Below are 25,183 nucleotides of genomic sequence, written 5' to 3' on the forward strand. Positions count from 1 at the left end.
GAAGTGAAAATAGAATGTAGCAAAATCAAAAACCTGAAAGAAATGCAATATGGATGAGAGCAGAAAGTTCAACGTAGAATAGTGAGGGATGAAGCTAACAATGTTAGCAGGGACCGTGACATGAAAGGCCTGATAAGCCATGATAAGAAGGTAGGACTTTATCCTAAGAACAAAGAAAAGCCTTTAAGTACTTTTAAAAAGGAAAATGCCCCTCAAAGTTTTTTTTTAAAAAAATAAATAAATAAATACAATTAAAAAAAAGGAAAATGATGTGACTGACTCTTAATTTTAGAGCAGTCACTTGATCATCATGCGTAGATTAGATTGATCAATTCTCACTACAGTGAATTAAAGGCAGATTTGGAAATATAGAAAAGATTAGAAATGCTTTGCAATGAATGATATATTATAAAAAAGGAGATTTTGTTGACAAACACATAAGTAATATTTCCATAAGAATATGGTTTTAAAAGTATGATTTTACTTTCCAGAACTTTAAAGGAAGTTTTCAAACATCTGTTTATAAGAGGTTTTAGTGATTATGACCGTCAGCTTAGAAACGATATATTAGTGATCACTACAATTATATCTCAAAATCCTGAAGCACCAATGGTTGTAAGTATGAGTACATTGTATTAATTTAGATTGGGGATGGGGATGGGAGTGTGGGGAGGGAGCAGTAAACTATGTCCTGATATTTATGTACTTTGTTGTAATGCCAAGTTCTGTGATAATTCAGAATGGTCACCAGTATAGTCACACTCTGCCAATTCTTCTTCCTGTTGCCTTTGGAAACTTGAGGTATTCATCTAATCTAATAAAAGAGAAACATGCAAATTGACCACACCTCTGCTATGCCCCAAGCCACACCCACCAGGCAATCAGAGCAACTATATGCAAATTAACCCAACCAAGATGGTGGCCGACAGCCATGGAGCTGGAGCAAGCAGGAAGCTTGGTTGCCCTGGCAATGAAGGAAACCATGAAGGAAGCTTCCCACCTGCCTTGGCCAGCCCTGAGCTCCGCTGAAGACAACAAGGTTTCAATTATATAAGACAAATAAATCCCAGATACCTGCTTCCAGCCAGCCTCCACTGGGAGCTTGGGTGGCTGAGGGCCATGGCCAGCCTGCAAACAGCCATCAGCACCTCACCCAGGATGGTCAGACCCTCATGGGGTGAGGGTCCCCGCTGGGGGCTTGGCCAGCCTGCAAACAGCCATCAGCCCTTCACCCAGGCTGGACAAGCCCCCCAGTGGAGACCTTACACCATGAGGATGTGGCCAGCCTGCAAACAGCCGTCAGCCCCTCACCCAGTCTGGCCAGGCACCCCAGCATGACCTCCCACTCAGAAGGGGCTGTGGCCAGCCTGCAAACAGCCATCAGCCACTCACCCAAGCTGGCCAGGCACTCCAGCAGGACCCCCACCCTGATCAGGGACATCCTTCAAGGCAAACCAGCTGGTCCCCCACCCATGCACCATAATATAATAAATAAAAGGGTAATATGCAAATTAACCCTAACAGCAGAATGACTGGGAATGACTGGTCACTATGACACACACTGACCACCAGAGGGCAGACGTTCAATGCAGGAGCTGCCCCCTGGTGGTCAGTGTGCTCCCACAGGGGAGCTCTGCTCAGCCACGAGTCAGGCTCTGACGGCTGTCAGTACAGCGGTGGTGGTGGGAGCCTCTCCTGCCTCCTCAGCAGCGCTAAGGATGTCCGACTGCAGCTTAGGTCTGCTCCCCGCTGGCAAATGGACATCCCCCGAGGGCTCCCGGGCTGCCAGAGGGATGTCTGACTGCCAGCGTAGGCCCAATCCCCCCGGGGAGCAGGCCTAAGCCAACAGCTGGTCATCTCCCCCCCACCCCCAAGGGGTCCCAGACTGCAAGAGGGCACAGGCCAGGCTGAGGGGACCCCCCCCACCAGTGCACAAATTTTTGTGCACCAGGCCTCTAGTATTTTATAATTTACTCACATATTTACCATTTATAATGTGTTTCTTTCCTTCCTGATGATATGAATTTTTAGCTGCTCTTATTTCTTTTTTACCTGAACAACTTGCTGTACTATTTCTTGTGATGCTGGCTGCTGGCAACATATTCTCTTAGTTTTGTTTTGTGTATTATTTTTATCTGAAAATGTCTTTAATTCACCTTAATCCTTGAAATCTATGTTCACAGAATATAGAATTCTAGGTTAAATTTTTAGCACGTTAAAGATATTACTCCACTGTCCTTGAGCCTCCATTGTTTCTGATAAGAAGTATTCGTTATTTCAAATTGTTCCCCTCTGTTTTCTGGCTGTTTTTAAAGATTTTTCACCCTGTCTTTGGTTTACAGCAGTTTTACTCTGATAAGCCAAGATATGATTTTCTTTGTATTTGCCCTACTTGAGGTTCATAGAACTTCCTGAATATGTCAATTTAGGTCTTTCATTAAATTTAAAGAATTTTTGGCCATTATTTTTCAAGTGCTTTCAACCTCATTCTTTCTTCTTCTTTCGGCACTCTGATTACATGTATGGTCCACTTTTTTATATTGTCCCTCAGGTTTGTGAGGCTCTGTTCACTTTTCCCTATTATTTTTCTCTCTATCCCTCATATGGGATCATTTGTATTGTTCTATACATTTAAATTCACTTAGTTTTTTTTCCTGTCCTCTCCATTCTGCTGTTAATCCCATCCAATACATTTTTATTTAAGATGTTATCTTTTTCAGTTGTAGAATTTCCTTTTGGCTCCTTTCTATAATTTGTATTTCTCGGCTGAGAGTTGCTGTCTTTCCATTCATTATGAGCATCTGGTGTATTCCTCTGAAAAGTGTTTTGTTTTGTTGTTGTTGTTGTTGTTTTTTGTATTAATAGGCATTTAGTTTGGCTAAACTCATCCCAACAGTAGATGGCAGCTCCAATCTCAGTTCATTTCTTTTAGTCTCATATGAAATGCTTGAGTATGCCCTGTCCTTACATGGTTCAGGCATCAGACAGAGATTTGGGGATTTTATATACAGAATTTGAGGTTCCCTTCCTCTGGCCCTCTTCTTTTTATATATTTATAGTTATTGATTTTAGAGAGGAAGTGAGAGGGGAAGAGAGAAACAATGATGAGAGAGAATCATTGATGGGTTGCCTCCTGCATGCCCCCTATTGAGGATTGAGCCTGCAACCTGAGCATGTGCCCTTGACTGGAATTGAACCTGGGACCCTTCAGTCCACATGCCAATGCTCTATCCACTAAGCCAAATCAGCTAGGACTGGCTCTCTTCTTTATGAGATTTATCCCCTCACTTTCCAGTGGCAGTGGTTGCCCTGTTATTACTTCTGTCCTCTGGTTCTTCAAGCCATTAAGATTGCAAATTTACCCTGAGATTTAGCATTCCCACAAGGTGTAGACTAGAGGCTGGGCTTATTTTCAAAGCTTTTTTCTTTTTTCTTTTTTTTAAGGGAAAACTCATGCAGTGCCACTTCCTCAAAGTCCTGACTCCCCTCCAATATCTGCTTGGTTTTGGTCACAGATAAATATTTTTATATTTTATTCAGAATTTATAATTGGCACTGGCAAGAGGGTGTCTTAGAGGAGCTACTCAGCTATATCAGAAGCTTAGCTTCCCCATATTTTATACTGTAAAAGTCACTGGATGATTGACATCCTAGAGTAGAGATCTTTGCCCACAATATTCACATATCAGCCACATACTTTCTAAGTTGTACTTAAAGGAAACTTGGCAGTGACGGCCACAACTCCAAGTTAATGGGCATCAAGTGATCCCAAATAAGAGAACGGTCATAGAATTCATACCGTGCAAAAGGGGAAGCAGGCCCACATAGCTTCCTCTTCAAGGCTGCCAGTGTATGTGGATATATGTGTTCTCTGGAAGCCTTAGTCAGTTCAGTTCTCATTAGCATCCTTGCAAACATTCGTGTGAATTTTCTGAATATGAGTCAAAGCAATAACATCTCCACATTTTAAAGAAACCATCTTGATTCTAAATAGGAGGTACGTAAAACTGCAAGCTCAAAAGTCCAGGGTTTGCCCTTACAAACTCTACTGGACATACAAAGTCCAATTAGGATATCTCTGTCAGGAATGAGTTCCCTCACAGTGAGATGTTTGCAATTCTGGTCTTTCTAGAGGGCTTTTCCTGTTAAGTAGGAACTGTTTTGTTATCTTTTGCCTAAGCCTTTGATGTAATGACAGTGCTTGGGGCTAGGGTGGGAGCAGGGTTGTTTAAGAAGAAAAACTACTGAAAAGAACTACTTTTGCCTGGGCAGCGTGGCTCAGTGGTTGAGTGTCGACCTATGAACCAGCAGGTCATGATTGGATTCCTGGTTAGGGCACATGCCTCGGTTGCAGGCTCAATCCTGAGAGTGGGGTATGCCGGAGGCAGCCAATCATTGATTATCTCTCATCATTATGTTTCTCTCTTTCTCCCTCTCCCTTTCTCTCTAAAATAAATAAAAATATATTTTTTAAAAAAGAAAACTACTTTCTTCCCTTCTTTTGTCAATTGAAGGTATAAATAATGAATTACATAAGTATCCTTTTGTCTTAATACTTTGGATTTTTAACCAAATTTTAAAATTATAAAATAGTCTTGAATAATATATTTCTAAGTAAGATATTTCTTAGAACCTAAATTTAAGTTTATCTGGTTATCTATTTTCTATTCTTGCTTTCATCCCTTTCTATTATTAGTGCTTTATGATCAAATAAATGATAAGGGGAATCCAGTAAAGATACTTGAATATCAGATAAATATGGGCATCTGTAACTTACTTTCCGCTCTGTTTTATGTATCTATATTAGGAATGTGGCTTTACCAGGGATTTGATACTATTTGCAACCTTTAATGAAGGTAAAAACCATAAAACTTTCAACCTATAATTATCTTGATGAGTCTTCTATATCATTTTAGCTTTTATTTTACTGTTTCTGTTTTCCCCCCTCACAGTTAAAAGTGAAAATCCTTTGGTAAAAGGTCTAAAGCTTTCTAATTCCTATGAAGATTTTGAGTTGAAGAAATTGCTCTTCAATATACTAGTGATCTTATGTAAAGATTTAACTACAGTACAGGTAAAGCATAATTAAAACAAATATTGAAAGCAACTCACCTTGTAGTATAACTTTTTAAAAGTCATGGCTGCAAATATTTTATTGACCAAAATGTTTACCATAGAACGTAACAAACTCTTATTGGCTGGAGTTTCACCTTTTCAAAATTTCCTTTGATTATCAGTAAATAAACAGTGAACTTACCTAAATACAGACCACATAAACCAAAGAAAAACAGGAGAAACTTAGAGATTTATTTATATATTTATATCTCCTCAATAAGAGAACATAAAATGAAAGAAGATCCATATAGGCCCATCTAGCATAATAGTCTGTCTCTGACCATGGCAGCAAGGGTTGATTCTGCTGGAGGAATGCTAATATTTGCTGCCAATCTCAAACCCTTTTAAACCTGCCCTTCTCCATACCAACCTAATGTCTTCACGTTGTTTTTTATTATTCATGAATTTGTCTTAATACTTTACAACCTACATAACAGCATGATGTAATTTGAAGAACACTGGGACTGAATTTTACTTCTGTTTTATCACCTACTAGCCATGTGGTCTTGGCAGAATCACCTAAACTTTCTGAGACTCAGTCCCTCCTTCTATAAAAGGAAGATTATAAAACTCCTGCCCTGCTTACAAGGCTGTTATGAGATTGATTCAAGAGATAAGATGAAGGCTTCATAAACTGTAAAGTGACAGAAAAAAAAAAATGTACTACTTACAATCCCGTTAGTTTAGTTATTTCCCACGTTAAGTGAAATTTCATTTTAGTCCTAAAACTCATTCAATCTCCAGGGGGTTACCATGAAAAAGAACTGGGAATTCATTCTGTCAGCATCTTGAATGATAATTTAAAGGTGGTTTGCATAGTGGTTAAGGCTCCTGTCAGATGGAATCCAGTGCTGTCACTTTCTAACTATGTGATCTTGAATACTAGTGGGTTTAGTTTCTCTAAATCCCACATGTCTCTACTTCAAATTGAGTGTAATACCTACCTCAGGGGATTATTATGAAGATTAAAAGAGCTCAGATTTTCTCGGTAATGCCACTTTGATGAAAATATATACTAAAAAAATGCTCAGAAAAAGAAAAAATATCTTTATAGTTATTACTTTATTATATCAAATATATATGTATACAAATACACATATATACTTGTGTGTGTGTGCTATACACAACTTAAATATATTTTCTGAAGTGCCAGATAGAAAATATTCAATAAAATATGGTTTATTATAGTGGAGTATTATATAGCTATTAAAATGATAGATGTAAAGACAATAAAATTTACACTACAATTTATAAGCCAATTTTAGTTGGTAACAGTCAAATGGCACAGACTATGGTGAGCTTCATAAAGCACTATGTGAGCAGTGGAATCAACTAATTTTTGGCCATATACTGGTGACCAATAATAGTAGTAATAATGGTGAATTGTGCTGCTACGAACTCATTTGTGGAATATAGTGAACAACATAGGCTAATGAACAGGGATAGATCCAGAAACAGAAGCAGCGATAAGACTGTCAAACCTCAGAGGGAAAGTGGGGTAGGGTGGAGGTAAAGGGGAGAGATCAACCAAAGGACTTGTATGCATGCATATAAGCCCAACCAATGAACACAGACAACAGGGAGGTGAGGCATGGGGGGGGGGGGGGTTATGGGGAGAATGAGGTCACATATGTAATACCTTAATCAATAAAGAAATTAAAGATTGAAAAAAATAGTAGTAATGATGAATATGTGTGCTATTATTTGCAGTTCACAGAGGACTTCAAAAACAAGAACTATCTGTTATTCTTATTCCTGTTTTTTCAGTCCTAAATATTTTTTAATATATTTGTATTGATTTCAGAGAGGAAGGGAGGAGAGAGAGATATAAAAACATCAATGATGAGAGGAATCATTAATTGGCTGTCTCCTGCAAGCCCCCTTCTGGGGATCGAGGCAGCAATCTGGGCATGTGCCCTGACCAGGAATTGAACCGTGATCCTCCTGGTTTATAGGTCAGTGCTGGGCAGTCCTAAATCTTATGTTCTTTCCATGTGGACTAGTAAAAAAATTAGGAAAATTCATAGATATTATTGTGGAAAAGTCTTTATGGAATAATGCCAAATGAAAAAAAAATTCAATAGAGTATAGCACATGGTGTGTTACTATCTTATAAACCACAAATATGCACCAATCAGAATCAGCTATAATATTAACTTTATTGTCATAAATAGCTATATATTTTGTTTTCTTTTTATTAAAATCATAGATTCAATACAATTTTAAAATTCTAGGCACATATTTAAATATAGCTTGTGATCTGATTGGCATTTATTAGATAGAATATTTGTATAAGTTCTGATGTGTGTGTTTAAAATTAGCCAAATATCTATCTCTCTCTTTCTCTCTCTCCCCTTCTGCCCTCCTTTCTACTCTCTCTAAATATCAATGGAAAAAATATCCTCAGTTAAGGATTAGCAAAACAAACAAGGAACTAAACTTCTATACTTAAGTAGCATTGACCCAAAAAATTAATACTCTATGTTTTTGTCAGCTAGAGAGTACATATCCCAGAAAAGGAGATCAGAGCCAGCTGTTGTATTGCTGAGTTTGGTTTGGGGTTTTCATTTTTTTATTTGGGGGTAATTATCATAGGTTGAGATCTTTAGGAAGGAAATATTTTGAAATGATTATCAATAAAACATCAAAGAGGACATCTTTTATTTAACTTTCTTAGATTAAATAAAATTGTTTTAATTATATTTCTAACAAAGTACTTTTTGCCCTTTCTCATAGCTATTGATTGATGGCAAAGTTGTTTTGGCTTTGTTCACCTATGTAAAGAAGCCTGAGAAGCACAAAATCATCGAGTGGTCTGCAGCACAGTATGAAGAATTACAGCTGCATGCACTTGCCACTTTGTCATCAGTGGCTCCTTTATTAATTAAAGAGTATATGTTGTGCCAGGGAAATGCTCGAATCCTGGCATTTCTAGAATGGTGTGAAAGTGAAGGTGAGTGGCCCATAACCATTCCTGTCAAGCCCTAGCCGGTTTGGCTCAGTGGATAGAACATCGGCCCTCAAACTGAAGGGTCCTGGCTTTGATTATGTACGTCAGTTGTATGCTCGATTCCCACTCCAACCAATCGATGTTTCTCTCTCGTACTGTCTTTTCCCCTCCCTTCCACTTTCTCTAAAAAGCAATGGAAAAATATCCTTGGGTAAGGGTTAACAACAACAACAAAAAGATTCCTGTCAAAATTTTAATCTATATATTTCAACTGAACTCCCAAAATATACATAGGAAAGTTATAAAATTATGCAAAAAGAAATAAAAATATCAATCTCTTCCTGTGATTTTAATGTATTTACATGTTTTAAGAAAAGATTTCATTTAAAATTAGATATTAATAAATGTCATAACTATAGTTGATGTACAACTTTCAGTAAAAGAAGTTATATTATAATCTGATTTAAAGATTTGTATTATTAGGCCTGTCCAACAAGTATGCTAAGTCATGCAATATTTTAATTATTCATTTAACAAGTATTTATTGAATGCCTACTAGGTACCAGATACCATTGTAGCTGCTAAAGATATATTTATGCTTAAAATAAATAAAACCTCTACCTTGAGCTTAAAATCCAGATCTCTAGTCAGATGTAATGATTCCATATGTGGTCTACCAAATTAGCAGGGCCCCAATTTGTTGAATATTTTATTTCAATTCTCATAATTCTTAGAAAGGAAATTAGACATATATTCATTTTGAAAACAGTTTATAAAGAAGATACTATATTATTTTCTGGAAGTAATTTTGCTCTAGAAATAATTTTGTATGGAGCATTTTCATTAGATTGGTAATATCACTCATTTATCCATGAGAGAGGAAAAAAATTATAGCTTATTTTTTTGTTCTCTAGTTTTTAATATGCTAAGTTACTGAATTTAGTCTTGTTAAATAAAATAATTCAACTCTTCTGTCTATCCTTTTTGTTTACAGAAGACTATATCATTATGACATTATTTATGTTGACAAAAGAATGTAGGGCAAGAGAGGAAGTCCTGCCTCCCAAGAGGAAGACTGACAGCTCACAGTCATGGGTACATGCTATGTTGTAGGCCTTACGCACTTACGAGTATTAATTCGTTTTGTCCTCCCAGAAAATGTAGGACTCATAGGTACTAGTATTATTCCAGTTTAGCAGATGTGTAGCAGTGAATCAGAGGAACCAAATAACTTGTTCCTGGCCACACAGTAGCGGCAGAGCCACGATTTAATGCAGGCATTCTAGCTCCAGAACCCACACTTTTAACCAATGCACAATAATCAGAAGAGTGTTCTGAACTTGTTGATAGCTTTAAACATAAGGCTGCTTCTAAAAGAACCTTTTGAAGGATGCATATTATAAAGAAGAAAGGAAGACTTGCCTTGCTATTTATCAAGACCTACCATAAAACTATAGCAATTAAAATTGTGTGGTACTAGACCAGGAATAGACCAACGGGAGGTTGGCTTTCTCAGAGATGCCACTGCCAATCACAGGGAGAAGGATGGTGCTGGGGCAGTAGCCCTCCATGGGGAAAAATAAAAATTAGATCCTTTCACCATGTTAAAAAAAAATCAATTACAAAATGAGTTAAAGCCCTAAATATGAGAGGAGAAAACATGGGAAAATACCTTTACGATAACAGAGTAGAAAAGACTCTGGAAAACCAGAAGAGATTAAACTATTATACAGAAGAAGACTGACACATAAAATGTCTATGACAAATCAGGGAGCAATCCACAAATGAGAGAAGACATTTACCACCCCTGTGACTAATAAAGGGTTAGAGTCCCGGTTCATAAAGAACTCCTACATATCAAAAAGAAAATAACTCAGTGGAGAAATAAAGCATAGAGACTGCCAGGTGACAGAGAAAATGTCAAATTTAAAAAAAAAACAAACTTCACACCCACAAAAACCCACTAAAAGACACTTAACCCCATAGGTAATCAGAGAAATGCAAATTAATATAATAATGAATTACCACTTCACATTTGACAGATTGGGAAGAATCTATTAATCTTATACATTACATCTGTATAACCACTTTAGGGAACAATTTGGAAGCTTCAGTAAAATTCAGTGTAGGGATGCTCCACATGACAAAACTCTTCTCAGCTGGAGTAAGAGGACATGAGCCAGAATATTCATTTTAGCAATTTGTACCAGTGAATTGAAAAACTGTGATTTATTTATAAAATGAATGCTGAAAGCAATTAAAATGAATAATCTAGATCTACTTTTGACACTTTGAAGAATTTCTAAAACAATGTTTGTTGGGTAACAGAAGCAAGTTACAAAAGATACAATATAATACATTTGAAGAAAATTTTAAAGCACATATTTCTATTCTGGGACTAGGAGGAGGAGGAGAGGGAAGGCATACTATTTATTTCTGTAAACAGTATAACAAAATTTTTAACATCTGTTTGAACTTATAGATGTCTAATATGTTGTTTGATTTATTTGAAAAGTTTCACGTTTTAAATTTCTTGATGTAAAGTAAATCATTAGTATTTCTCCACAGAATACTTCTTCAGTCATGGTAACAGTTTCCATGGCACAGGCGGCCGTGGCAATAAGTTTGCCCACTTGCGTTACACTTTAAGACTCCTGAGAGCTATGATCTATCTTGAGGATGAGACTGTGAATCAGGATCTTTGCGAAAAGGGGACGATTCAGCAACTCATAGGTAATCAGAACATGCTTGCGACTGATGGAAATAGCATATTTACAAATTAGAGGTTTTGTTTAAAATGTTTTCTTAACAAATTTATTTTGCTTTTATAGTGGAGAAACGCCTGGATGTTTTCTTGATTTTTTGTTTCATATTGTTGCTATACATTAGTTTCTTTACTGAAACATCATGCTTACTCATGCTTTAAACATTTGTTTTCTCAGTTCAGATACCATTTCATTTAGGATTATCTTTATCTTTATTTTTGAAATGGGCCATTGTTGTATTTCATTCTTCTGGTAATTAGATGACCATTTTCTGGCCAAGCCTTTTGGAGTCATTTTAAAAGAGGTGATAACATTACATTTTCCAGTGCATCTGGTATACCAGAACACCGATACATGCATGAATGTACATTGGAGATTCTTTTCTGATATGAAATATCAGGGTACTAGAGGCTCGGTGCACGAAATTCGTGCACAGGGCGAGAGAGGTGTCTCTCTGCCCGGCCTGCACCCTCTCCTATATGGGACCCCACGGGTCAATATGTCTGACTCCCCACACAGGAATCGGGCCTAAACCGGCAGTTGGGCATCCCTCTCACAACCCGGGACCACTGGCTCCTAACGGTTCACCTGCCTGCTAGCCTGATTGCCCCCTAACCACTCCCTTGCTGGCCTGATTGACGATTAACTGCTCCCCTGCTGGCCTGATGGCTCCCAACTGCCCTCCTCTGCTGGCCTGATCTCCCACAACTGCCCTTCCCTACTGCGACCCGCCTCCTCTGCTGGGACCCACATCCTCCATGCGAGGCTGCGGAGATGCCGGGACCAGCCTCCTCCACTTCACGTGGAGCTGTGGGACCCCCAGACATCACTGCCTGGAGCAGCCGCTGGGACCTGCCTCTGCTGTGCACGTGACCATCTTGTGGCGATGTTAGGGCGTGATGCGTGAGGGCGTGACACCACCTAGGCTATTATTAGTAGAGATTCTTGATTTCCAACTTGTGTAAATTCAGCACTCCTAAAGAACATCTTTTTACTTTTTGTTAAATAAGATATAGTCTGCCAGCCCTAACTTTTCCTGACTTTGAAAAATAAGAGAGAGGGGTAAAAAAGTAAGAGCTATTTTGGTTGTATTCATATTCAGTGATTGCCTCATGAGTAAGTGATATAATTTGCTGGATGTTGATTAATTTCAAACGCCCATTCAAAAAACTCTCCTGCCTGTTAAGTTCCAGTGCCTACCCTCCCATCATTAGCGGAGTGGGTGGTGCTCTCTAATAATACTAGTAGAAAAATAAGGGCATTGAAAGGGGGGCTAGACAAACACGTTCACCATATGGATGAGTTTGCTTAGGATGACCAAACCTGAAAGGAGATTTCGCACTCCGTGCACATTCCATTGCACAGAAGCAAGTCTTAAGACCCCAGCCTAATTGGATGGGGCCCCGGAAACACAATTTTCCATCTGTCCAGGAAGAAGTCTTCATCTTCTCTGGGTGGGAGGGGGTAGGGAAATGGGAAAACAATCAGTAAGGCTTCTTTTCTTAGGGCCTTTCCCCTTTGGCTTGAAAGAAGCCTGATCTTTACCATGTGAGAGTCGGTAAAGGCGGGACCTTCTCTGACTAACTCTAGCAGAGGGCTCTATAGTAGTAATGTGCCCCACACACAGTACCTGATTGTCAGTGTAGATGTTTACACACCTTTTGTGTAGGCACTGGGGTTACAGACAGGCACAGAGCAGGCCAATGGGGACCTTGCCCTTTATGAGAACAAAAGAAAAGGTGTATATGATAGAAAGATAGCACATGTTACCATGCGCCATCACTAAGACTAATAAGAATACAATAAATACCATAGGAACTAAAGGTTTTGGGGTAGTTTCAAAGCCGAGTGAACTTTTTTGTTTTGTTTTGTTTTTTGTCTAGTTAACATTTATTGAGTGCTTATTATGCACAGGACACTGTTCTAAGTACTTTAAATACACAACCTCATTTAATCCTCACGATAATTCTTGGTGCAGGTACCTATTTTATAGATAAGAAAGTTAATAAACTTGCCAGAAGCTGTATATCAGGTGCTGAGGGGAGGGGGAAATGACAGAGTAATTCCTTGATGGGTAGATGAAACCTTTGCAAATTTGAGTCAGCTTGTGAATGGTTTTGAATATAATGCCAAGGGTATAATTACAGTGCAGAAAGGGGGCATATACTGAGTGCCAGGCATATGCCTAATCTTACAAATTCCCTATTTGATAAAAGCTATTAGCCCAGCCGTGGGCAAACTACGGCCCGCGGGCCGGATCCGGCCCATTTGAAATGAATAAAACTAAAAAAAAAAAAAAAAAAAAAAAAAAAAAAAAGACCGTACCCTTTTATGTAATGATGTTTACTTTGAATTTATGTTAGTTCACACAAACACTCCATCCATGCTTTTGTTCCGGCCCTCCGGTCCAGTTTAAGAACCCATTGTGGCCCTCGAGTCAAAAAGTTTGCCCACCCCTGTATTAGCTACATTGTTACTAACAAAATAGACATTTTTAATATCCCTAAATCATGACAGTAAGTGGAAAAAGAGGGAAAGAAAGAAAAGCCTGAGTTCTTAACATGCTCTCTATCTACTACATATCCTCCTCCCACCCTTTGTTTATGACAATTATTTTTAATCCTCTTCTGATTTATGATCCTCTGATAAAAGCTATTGGCCCTGATATACATGACAATACAAGCAATTTTATGTCCTACATAGGGACAGATTATAAAAACAAGTTTTATGAAGAATTATTTTTCTCTCATTTTTTTTATCTTTACCATTCTTAATTTTAATTTAAAATGTTTAAATTGTAAAATACATATAATGTTAAATTTAACATCTTCATCATTTTTAAGTGTGCAGTTCACTAGTGTTAAGTATTCATATTGTTTTGCAACCAATCTCCAGAACTCTCTTGATCTTGTAAAACTGAAACTCTGCACCCATTAAGTAATAATTTGCTAGTCTCCCCGCCCCTGGCATATACCATTCTACCTTCTGTGTCTTTGAATTCGACTGCTGTAGGTCTTTCACTCATATTAGTGAAATAATACAGTATTTGTCTTTTTCTGACTGACATGTTTCACTTAGCATAATCACCTTAAGCTTCAGCCATGTTGTAGCATGTGTCAGAATTTCCTCCCTTTTATTTTATTAATTAAAAAATGTTGGTTTATAACAACAGAAATTTATTATCTTAAAATTCTATAGTCCAGAAGTCTAACTTACATCTTACCAGGCTAACATCAAGGTGTTGGCAGGATAGTTTCTGTCTGAAGGAGAATCGTTCCCTTGCCTCCTCCAGCTTTCAGAGGCCACCCAATTCCATGGCTCATAGTCCCCTCCCTCCATCCTCCTCAAAGCCAGGGAGGCCAGTTGAGTTTTCCTCATCTGGCATCACGGGCACACTCAGAAAATACTCCCCTTTAAAGGATGAATGATATTCCATTGTAGGCATATACTGCATTTCATTTATTCATCCATCTATCAATGGCGACTTGGATTACTTCCACCTTTTGGCTATTGTGAATAATGCTGCTATGAATGTGGGTCTACAGATATTTCTCTGAAACCCTGATTTTAATTATTTTGGATTTATACCCAGGAGTAGAATTACTGGATCATATGGAAATTATATTTTTAATTTTTTAAAAGAATTGCAATACTATTTTCTGTAGTGGCTGCACCATTATACATTCCCACCGGCAGTGCACAAGTTTTCCAGTTTTTCCACATCCTTTCCAATACTTGTTTTATAGTTGCCATCCTAAGTGGTGGGAGGTAGTTTCTCATTGTGGTTTTGATTTGCATTTCCCTAATGATTACTGATGTTGAGCATCTTTTCATGAGATTGTTTCCATTTGTATATCTTCTTTGGAGAAATGTCTAGTTAGTTCTTTGCCAATTTTAAAATGAGTCGCTTATTTTGTTGTTGAGTTTTAGGAGTTTTATATATTCTGGATATTAACCCTGCATCAGATATTTAATTTAAAAATATTTTCTCCCAATCCATTAGTTGCCCTTTCAGTCTGTATTGGTTTCAGGTGTACAGCATAGCAGTTCAACAATCATACTTCACAAAGTGTTTCCCCTGATATTTCCAGTACCCACCTGGCCCCATAAATGGTTATTACAGTATTATTGACCGTATTCCTTATGCTATACTTTACATCCCCATAACTATTTTGTAACTACCAATTTGTTCTTCCTTTTTAAAAAATCTTTATTGTTGAAAGTATTACAGATGCCCCCCCTTCCCCCCCCCCACTGACCTCTTCTAGCCTGCCCCCAGCCCCCACCCCAGGCCTTCACCACAATTTGTACTTCTTAATCCCTTCACCTCTTCTGAGGGCTGGGCAGTCTTACTAGGGACCTGTATTGAACTGGGGTATGGGGCTAGTTTCAAGAAAGTAAAAAATTTGAGCAGAGACATGGTGTTAAAATATGCAGGATGGCGTGTTCAGAGGTAGCTTAGTAGAGTCGGGGTTTTATGAAGACAAGTTTAATTGTCTGTCTAGTCAGGGGCCAAGCTAGAAAGAGTTTTGAATAGGAGATGGTAGAGTTTGAACTCCATCCTCTTTAGGCATGAGAAGCCACTAGGGAAGTTATATGTATAATGCTGTTTTAGGAAGAGGAATCTGCAAGAAATATATCAGATGATTTAGAATAGGACAAACAGAGGGTAAAGACCGGGAATTAAAGGAAATATGGACAGAGTAATTCAGTGTTAATATAACATGTGGTTCAGACAGCAGGGAAAGTGACATGCCTGCACCCAGGTAGGAAGGAGAATGAGATAACCTAGAAGGGAAAAGCAGACCTCTGGGCAGCAGGCGTGGATTTCTAGAAGGTGCTCCTGATAAAGGCATATAGGCCTTACGTCCATGGCCTGCCTCCAGCACTGGGCCTCCAGCACGCTCACTAGTCTCCCTATGGGATGATCCCTCACCAGTAATTCATCCTCACAGGACCAAGAATCCTTCATTCGGAGCCAACTATGGAGATAGGCTGTGATTTCCATGGTCCTACTTTTTTTTTTTTTTATTGCTTAAAGTATTACAAAGGGTATTACATATGTGTCCATTTTATCCCCCCGCCCTAGACAGTCCCCTAGCCTCCCTTATCCCCCAGTGTCTTATGTCCATTGGTTATGCTTATATGCATGCATACAAGTCCTTTAGTTGATCTCTTACCCCCCTACCTCCTGCCCCCCAACCCTCCCCGGCCTTCCCGCTGCAGTTTGACAATCTGTTTGAGGCAGCTCTGCCTCTGTATCTATTATTGTTCAAAAGTTTATAATGGTCTCTATTATCCATGAATGAGTGAGATCATGTGGTATTTTTCCTTCATTGATTGGCTTATTTCACTTAGCATAATGCTCTCCAGTTCCATCCATGACGTTGCAAATGGTAAGAGTTCCTTCCTTTTTAGAGCAGCATAGTATTCCATCGTGTAGATGTACCACAGTTTTCTAATCCATTCATCTACTGATGGGCACTTAGGCTGTTTCCAGATCTTAGCTATGGTGAATTGTGCTGCTATGAACATAGGGGTGCATATATCCTTTCTGATCAATGATCCTACTTTTAAACATAGCTCCACACCATCTGCTAATGCCAGTAACCCCTTTAACAGAGGAAAAAATTGACTTTTGTTTCTCTCTCAGAGCTTTAAGAAAAAAAAATTGAGGCATAATTTTATTATGAATATCATTGCATCAAAGTAAGTGGCTATTTTCAAGTCTTTTTAAAATTTTATTAGAAGCGAGGGAGAGATTTTAAAGGACATGAGAATACTGCTACCTAAAGTTGTTGAAGACTCCTTCACATAGACATAAGGAGAGGATGCAGAAAGAAGTAACAAAAATAGAAATACTTACAGAAGTCTTCCACCTTTACTTAAAATTGACCCTATTAACCATGAGAAGAAGAGACGAGGCAAGCAATTATCAGGCATTTTGGTCATATATTTGCAAAGGCACTCAATTCTACCTCATTAAACTGCATATTTTTAAATGGTTTTGTTTACTGAGCAAAATATTAGGTTGTTAGGGTGTTCTAATGACACTCCATTAATTCTGTACCAGAAGTTCTATATAGATATACTGATTTATTGAGAGTTCAGTGAATCCACTTATTACCTGTCTACGTCTTCTAGGCAACTATGAAATGAAAATAGCCCCTTTTAAAATGATTTCTCTAGCTGAGATTTTATAAGAAAGGATTTCAAAGCAGTAATTGATTAAAATAAAAATATACTGTCCAATAACTTTGCATTCTTTAATTTTTTATATCAGGGATATTTAAATATACAATAAGCAAGATTAATGACAAGGAAGAGGCCATTCTTTTGGAAATTCAATCTGATATATTACTTATTTTATCTGCTCTTTGTGAAAATGATAATTCCAGGAAGGTATGTATGCCTGTGAATAAAAGTTTTGTTTAGACCTTCCAATCACTTAACACTATGAGCTTTTTCTTATTAAGTGCCCATAAATGTTGTTGTTCTTTAATCTTATGGAGATTTAATATTTTTTTATAATTATAGTACAATTATATCCAGTAAAGTGTATAGATCTAAAGTATATAGTTCAATAGATTTTGACAAAAGTATACATTCATTTAACCAAAACCCCTGTTAAAATATAGAATATTGTTACCTCCCTATAAAATTCATTCATGTTCCTTAGCAACCATCCTCCCACTTGCCTCCAGGAAACCACTATTCTGATTTCTATCCCTATAGATTAGTTTTGCCTATTCTTTAATTTTATATTGATGGAATCATAGTATTTACTCTGTTTATATCAGGTTCCTGTCATCCAGCCATCATATTTCTGAAATATATCCATGTTGTTGCATGATCAGTATTGCTAATTATATTGATGAATAATATTTGATTATACAAATATACCAAAAATTTGCTTCTCCATTCCCCTATTTAAAAACATTTTGGTTATTTCCATTTGGAACTATTAGATATGAAGCATCAATGAACATTATTGTACTAGTCTTTTGTGGACATGCTTTCATGACTCTTGGGTAAATATATAGTAGTGCAGTTGATGGATCATAAAGTAGATGTATGTTTTTAAGAAACTGGTAAACAGTTTTCCTAAGTGAATTGTACCAGTATAAATGCTGTTTGGGGTTTGAATCAGGTTCAAATCTAAAACTAAACGTTGGAAAAAGAGCTAATTCCCTTTGATTTTTTTTAACTCCATAGCAAACTCTGAGTCTCAAAAATTGAAAACTTAAAAAACGAGAGACAGAATTGGAAAGGTGAAAATAAAAAATGTATAGCCCGGCTGGCGTGGTTCAGTGGTTGAGCATCGACCTATGAACCAGGCAGTCACAGGCTTGATTCCCGGTCAGGGCACCTGCCTGGGTGGCAGGCTCAGTCCCCAGTAGGAAGCGTGTAGGAGGCAGCCAAAAAATGATAATCTCTCATAATTGATGTTTTCTATCTCTCTCTCCATCTCCCTTATGCTCTCTGAAATCAATAAAAAAATAAAAGTAAATGTATGAAGTTTTCAATAGAGGGTTTTTAGAGAGAGAGAGAACAGGAACTGCAAATGCATCCTTGGCTCCAAGCTTTGCTGCAACTTCTCCTTATATTGCCACTCTGTTCCTGTATTTCTGGAAAAATACTCAGTCTTGCTTATTGGGAACTAGAACTGAACAACAAGGCAATGAGGAAGGTAATTGGTAGGGGATAAATATTAACTGATAATAATGTCATATAAACTATTAATGTTTTAACTGCCATTTATATATTTGTTTCTCTCCTGGGAGTGTTAGAAAATTTCCCATGGTAGAATTTTAGACTCTTCAATTACTTGTTGCTATCTAGTATTCATCTGATATGATGATTGACTACATTCATTATATTGTGGAAGAAAATCATGGACAAGCCTATGGTTTATTTTTTTTGAAGAGAGAGAAAGTGAAAAACACAAAGCATAAAGGAACATTAAGCTGGACTATTGACTGATGCCCTCTCTTAAATGATTAGCTTTACAATAGTTTGTCCTAAATTCCGGAGAACAAATAAGTACACATTCAGAAACAAACAAACAAACAAAATGAATTAAAAGTACAATTTTCCTAACAATGTTGTATTTATCTGATAGAAAAAGTTTTAGGAGACAGGATGACATAGGAAAGAAAGGGATTATTTATTTATTTCAAGAAATAATTTTAAATCTCTTAGGAAATTTTTGGAACTGAAGGAGTGGATATAATTCTTCATGTAATAAAAACAGACCCCAAGAAGTTTCAGAGTGGATTAGGCTATACTGTACTTCTTTTTAGTACATTGGACAGCATTTGGTGAGTATTACTGTACCCACATTAGATGGAATCACAGTACAAGAAAGTTATGTCATGTGTGCCAATTTTCTTTCCTCAAAATCACACCAGAACCACATCTCTCAATGCCTTTTTCTTTTTAATGGTCCCCAAAACACACTTAACCAGTGTCCTTTGGAAGGTAATCTTGTCTGTCACTCAATTCTTGTATCTAAGCTTAAATTCTTGTTTTTGTGATTTGAACCCATTCCATTGTAGCCTGGTCTGGGAAAACACTAGCATCTATTAGTATTATTCTTATACTGGAAGACTGTTGAATTCCTCATTCATCTTTTCTTAAAGGAGTTAAAAACCAATTGACTATGTATTTCCTAACCAATATTGTTTCTCAAACTTTGCAGCATTTCTAAGGGTGAAAAATACTTCTTTTTTTAAGATTACTAGTAATTTACAAGACTTTGTCCTGGAGGAAATTACTTGAGTTTTATATATCATTAACACTTAATATATTTCTTTAGTTATATTTGGGTGGTATTCATGAAAGACACACTGCAACACATGTAAAAACAAAAACAAAACTGATAACTATAGATCAAATGAACCTAACAGATATATGCAGAACATTCCACCCAATAACAGCAGAATACATATTCTTTTTAAGTGCTGTGATATTGTGATTTATAATAAAAAAAAATATAGATTTGGTCCATTGCTAGTACTGAGTTCCTGAAACACTTGTAATTTTCTAGTCAATAAGAGTAATGGAAGATCTGTTGTTGTAATATTTGGTTTTTATTCTCAGTTCCTATAAAATCTCCAGAGTAATGAACACTTTGCTATTCATAACAAGTCCCTTTCAATCACAGCTGAGTTCATGTTAATAAGATGATTTTTGGAAATCCCCTAGATAGACACAGAATGGGGGCTGGTTTCCAGGGGAACCAATCATATAATTGATTAGAGAGTTGGAAATATCACCCCCACGCACAAGGCTGGGGATTGAGTTTAGTCCCTAATGGCCAGTGATTTAACCAGTTGTGCCTCCATGATGAAGCCTACATCAAAACCCTAAATATGAGGCTGAAAGAACTTGTAGCTTGTGAACACATGGAGGTTCTGAGAGAGGGCATGGAGATTCTCCCTACCTTGCCCTCTGTATTTCTTCCATCGCTTTTATAACAAAACTGTAATCTAGTGAGTACAGCGTTTTCCTTAGTTCTGTGAGCCTCTTTAACAGATTTCCCTCCCAAGGAGGGTGGCGTATTTAATATATAGCTGGTTGGTCAGAAACAACCTGGACTGGAATCCAAGGTGGGGCCAGAGGCAGTACACTCTTGTGGGACTGAGCCCGGTACCTCTGATTCTAATTCGAGGTAGATAGTGTCAGAATTGACTTGAATTGTAGGACACCCAATTGGTATGGGGGGGAAAGCCCACATATTTGGTGGCCAAAAGTGAATTATTAAGAGTTGAGACAGAATTTTTGGTTTTTTGGTGTTTTTTTAAAAAATATATTTTATTGATTTTTTACAGAGAGGAAGGAAGAGGGATAGAGAGTAAGAAACATCAATGAGAGAGAAACATCGATGAGAGAGAAACATCAATCAGCTGCCTCCTGCACACCCCCTACTGGGGATGTGCCCGCAACCAAGGTATATGCCCTTGACCAGAATCGAACCTGAGACCCTTCAGTCCACAGGCTGACGCTCTATCCACTGAGCCAAACTGGTTAGGGCCAGAGTTTTTTTAATAAGCACACATGCAATATTCTCTAGACTAGATCACATGCCAGGTCACAAAACAAGTCTTAATAAATTTAAGAAGACAGAAATCATTCCAAATATATTTTCTGATCACAATGAAATAAAACTAGAAATCAGTAACAAAAAGAAATGAGGAAAACTCGTAGATGAATTCAAATTGAACATCAAACTCTTGAAATAATCATTGGATCAAAGACAAAAACAAAAAGGAAATTAGAAAATTTCTCAAGACAAACTAAAATGAAAATACAACATACCAAAACTTACGTAGTACAGACAAAGCAGTACTAAGAGGGAAGTTTGCAATAACTGCCTACATTAAAAAGAAGAAAGAGCCTGGTCAGTGTGGCTCAGTTGTTGAGCACCAAGCAGTTCAAGGTTTGATTCCTGGTCAGGGCACATGCCTGAGGTGGTGGGCTAGATCCCCAGTAGGGGGTGCACAGGAGGCAGCCAATCAGTGATTCTCTCTCATCATTGATGTTTCTATCTCTCTGTCCCTCTCCTTTCCTCTCTGAAATCAAGAAAAATATATTTATTTTTAAAAAAATTAGATGAGACATATCAACACTGTGAAAGAGATAATAAATGGATAAATTTTGAAGAAACAGTTGCTAGAGAAACCAGAGGAGACCTTTAAGAATAATTAATATCCATGAAAGCAAAGGAGCATATTGCATCTATAGAAAAGCCCATAGGCAATTATGAAAAATAATTAATTGATCTTGGTTTAAAAATAGTTGAAATTAAACTACACTGGCAACGTCTCTTCAAAGTTAAATTTTTAAGTAAAACTATTACTTGATTTTAGGAAATGAAAAGTACTTGGAAAAAAATTTTATAACAATAAACGGACAAATTGAGTTTAACAATAAATCCTTGTTCAATGAATAACTTCCTTTTTTTTATAACTTTTTTTTAAAATATATTTTATTGATTTTTTTACAGAGAGGAAGGGAGAGAGATAGAGAGTTAGAAACATCGATGAGAGAGAAACATCAATCAGCTGCCTCCTGCACATCTCCTACTGGGGATGTGCCCACAACCCAGGTACATGCCCTTGACCGGAATCGAACCTGGGACCTTTCAGTCCGCAGGCCGACGCTCTATCCACTGAGCCAAACCGGTTTCGGCAATAACTTCCTTTTTTATTTCAGGTGCTGCATCTTGGCTTGTTATCCCTTAGAGGATTACTTTCTTGAAAAGGAAGGCATTTTTCTCCTTTTGGATTTATTGGCAGTAAGTATGATTAAAACAGTTGTAAAACAAAACAAAAAAAATGTCTTTAGTAACCCTTTCCAAACTGAGTACCACAAAACATTATTTTGTAATTAAATGGGCCCCCAGAATATTTAAGTGTTTGTTTTGAGCAAAGTCCCTTTTGGAGATTTATATTCATTTGCTTATTAAAGGCTCTGAAAATCACTCCAATGAAGAAATCAGTTCATTTAGGACAGTGTTCCTAAACCCATGGCAACAGAAAATTTGTTTTATGGGCTATTTTCCCCAGCAATCTTTAAAGAAACAGTATGTGAAGTGCTAGACTATCAAAACCTGTAATTGTTTAATAACTTCTAGCTTCATCTCTTAGTATTAAAAGTTAAGGGCCAATTAAAGAAAGGAGTGAAGATCAGCATTTTTAAAGAACTGTGTATAATGTGTAGAGAATGTGAAGAAGCTAGTGTATCATGGAACATTTTACAGAATAAGCAGGAGTGATCAACCTTCCAGGAAAGACAGTTGCCACTTAGCAGCTGTGAAGAAAGGCAAGGACCCTCATGTATCCTCAAAGTAACCCCCCACTGGCCTCAGTTATGAGTGAGTTCACAGTCAAGATGATGTGGGGGTGGGAAAGTACAATTTTGTTTTAATAAAACTCACAGAGTTTTAGCTATGTCACTGTTGATTGCCACCATTCCTGATTTTATTAACAGAATAACAAACCTACTTTGATTTAGCAAAGATACTAACATTATTTGTGTTCTTTTATCTCTCTGAAAGAAAAATAGTTGAATGTAAATTGTAATAGAAAAATATTTTTTTGCCTGGCTGGTGTGGTTCAGTGGTTGAACGCTGACCCATGAACCAGGAGATCATAGTTCAATTCCCAGTTATGGCACATGCCAGGGTTATGGGCTGGATCCCCAGTAGGGGACATGCAGGAGGAAAATCAAATGAATGATTCTCTCTCATCATTGATGTTTCTGTCTCTTCCTCTCCCTTTCTCTCAAATCAATTTTATTTTTTAAATCAATTTTAAATATGTGTATTTATATACATATATGTGCACACACACACATATATATATCATATATATATATATGTATATATTAAAAACTCAACTAGGAAAAATGATAAATAAATAAAAGAAAATTAGCCCTGGCTGGTTTGGCTCAGTGGTTGGAGTGTTGGCCTGCAGACCGAAGGGTCATAGGTTCAATTCCCAGTCAAGGGCACATACCTTGGTTGCAGGTTCTCCAGTCCTGATGGGGGAGTGTTGCAGGGGGGTGGAGGAGAAGAGGGCAACCAATCGATGTGTCTCTCTCAATGTTTCTCTTTCTCTCCCCATCCTCTCTCCCTTTCACTTTTTCTAAAAATCAATGGAAAAAATATCCTCAGGTGAGGATTAAAAAATAATAATAAAATAAAATTAGTTGACACTAGAGATGAGAGAGCAAATTCATTAGCTATAAAGCATTACAAACAAAAATAAATAATAATTATTAAAATTACCCACCTTGATAAACAGGAATGAATCATAACCAATAACCCTTAAGATGCTCAGAAAATTGAACATATAGAGAAGAATATATGTGCACCTCTACTAATGCGGTCCTAAACGATGTACCACTTACCACATTTCTCTGAATACAGCACAAGTATGCTCAGAGGCACGTGGTGCTGTCAGGGGATTCTCAACGTCCCAAAATTAATTTGGCTCATCTTCCTGGAATCTTGTTTTTTCCTAAAGATTTGGAAGTGAGGAGTTATATTAAACATGTATCCATAGATTAAATACTTAAGTTTTATATTAATATTTAAAATGATATACAAGACTTCAAAGACATTTCTCTCTTGTGTTCACTCTCCTTTGCCGTTAGGGTTTCTTTGATGGGAAGGTACAAAGGCCAGTAGGACAGGTCATATAGTACAGTGACTGTGAGCATAGGCTGGAAGCCAATATTTGTTGGCTGTGTAACTGAATAAGTCACTTTTCTCTGATATCAACTTCCTCAAAACAGAGATACTTACCTCATGCACTGTTGGGAGGAGGATTAGTGATATGTGTAGGCATGCATACACGTGAACATGCATATGAATATACACTTTATATTCATATATACATACACACAGTGTTATTGTAACATTAGTTAGATGTTTCAGAAACTATGCACGTATTTTCCACTATTATGAATATAATTACTCGATTGTGCTTAATGTAGTTTGAACCAGTCAAGTTAAATTACAATTGCAAACATTTTTAATGAAGTTTTTATATTAACCCCAGCCCTTCTAAAAGTGAAGTACAGAAATAAAAAAATTCATTGTATTGAGAGTTCTGCTTAATGTAATCAGCTAAAATATGTATTCAGTGTGTAATAATAATTGCTAATAATGGTTAAATATTATTGAGAGTTTACTATGTGACAGGCAGTCTCATATGACTCATCATAATAACTCTCTAAAGTAGGTAAATGTTATTATCCTTCATGTAATAAAAGAGGAAATGATTATTATAATTGGAACCACAGGTTACGTTTCCTTTGCTATTCTATCAGCAGTATACTGTGAGAGTTAATCAATAACATATATTCCACACAGAAACCATCACTGTGTGAAGGCCATTGCTGTGGATCGCTTCTCTCTGCCTACATTTTGCTTTGCTACAAACTAGTTCTCACAAAACAAAGGAAATATGCTTCATAATTTTTTTATGGATGCAAATGTTCAAAATACAAAATTACACCTCATATTGAATTATTTTCATATGTGACTACCACTTGCAATTACCATCACTACTTATCTTAGTAACAATGAGGTTATAGCTGTTATGAGTCTTTACATACCTTAAAGCATGTAAATTGGAAAGATCCTATTGTTCCAGTGACTTATATACAGCACTGTTGACCTGTCTCCACCTAAAATAAACACCTTTACTTATTTTTGCACTCTCCCTTTTTCTTGTCAATCAGTCAGTTTCATTTTAGGTCATGATGTATGTTTGTAACAACATTAGAATTATCTTTCATCTTTTTCTTTTTCTTCTTTTTAATTCCTAATGTTTGAAAATGT

General features: G+C 37.0%; 1 protein-coding gene across 3 annotated transcripts in view; it reads left to right on the top strand.

Moving 5' to 3' along the window:
- Window positions 1–25,183, top strand: part of CFAP69 (cilia and flagella associated protein 69) — a 64,612-nt gene that overhangs the window by 24,316 nt on the left and 15,113 nt on the right. For all 3 annotated transcript variants that reach the window (XM_059712250.1, XM_059712248.1, XM_059712251.1), the window contains 8 exons: window positions 492–615; window positions 4,808–4,856; window positions 4,953–5,074; window positions 7,852–8,068; window positions 10,634–10,798; window positions 17,114–17,232; window positions 19,033–19,151; window positions 22,048–22,129. In XM_059712250.1, the coding sequence (XP_059568233.1) occupies window positions 492–615; window positions 4,808–4,856; window positions 4,953–5,074; window positions 7,852–8,068; window positions 10,634–10,798; window positions 17,114–17,232; window positions 19,033–19,151; window positions 22,048–22,129 (997 nt within the window). The remainder of the gene's footprint in view (window positions 1–491; window positions 616–4,807; window positions 4,857–4,952; window positions 5,075–7,851; window positions 8,069–10,633; window positions 10,799–17,113; window positions 17,233–19,032; window positions 19,152–22,047; window positions 22,130–25,183) is intronic.

The sequence above is a fragment of the Myotis daubentonii genome, chromosome 10, assembly GCF_963259705.1.
Source record: "Myotis daubentonii chromosome 10, mMyoDau2.1, whole genome shotgun sequence".
Taxonomy (NCBI): Eukaryota; Metazoa; Chordata; class Mammalia; order Chiroptera; family Vespertilionidae; genus Myotis; species Myotis daubentonii.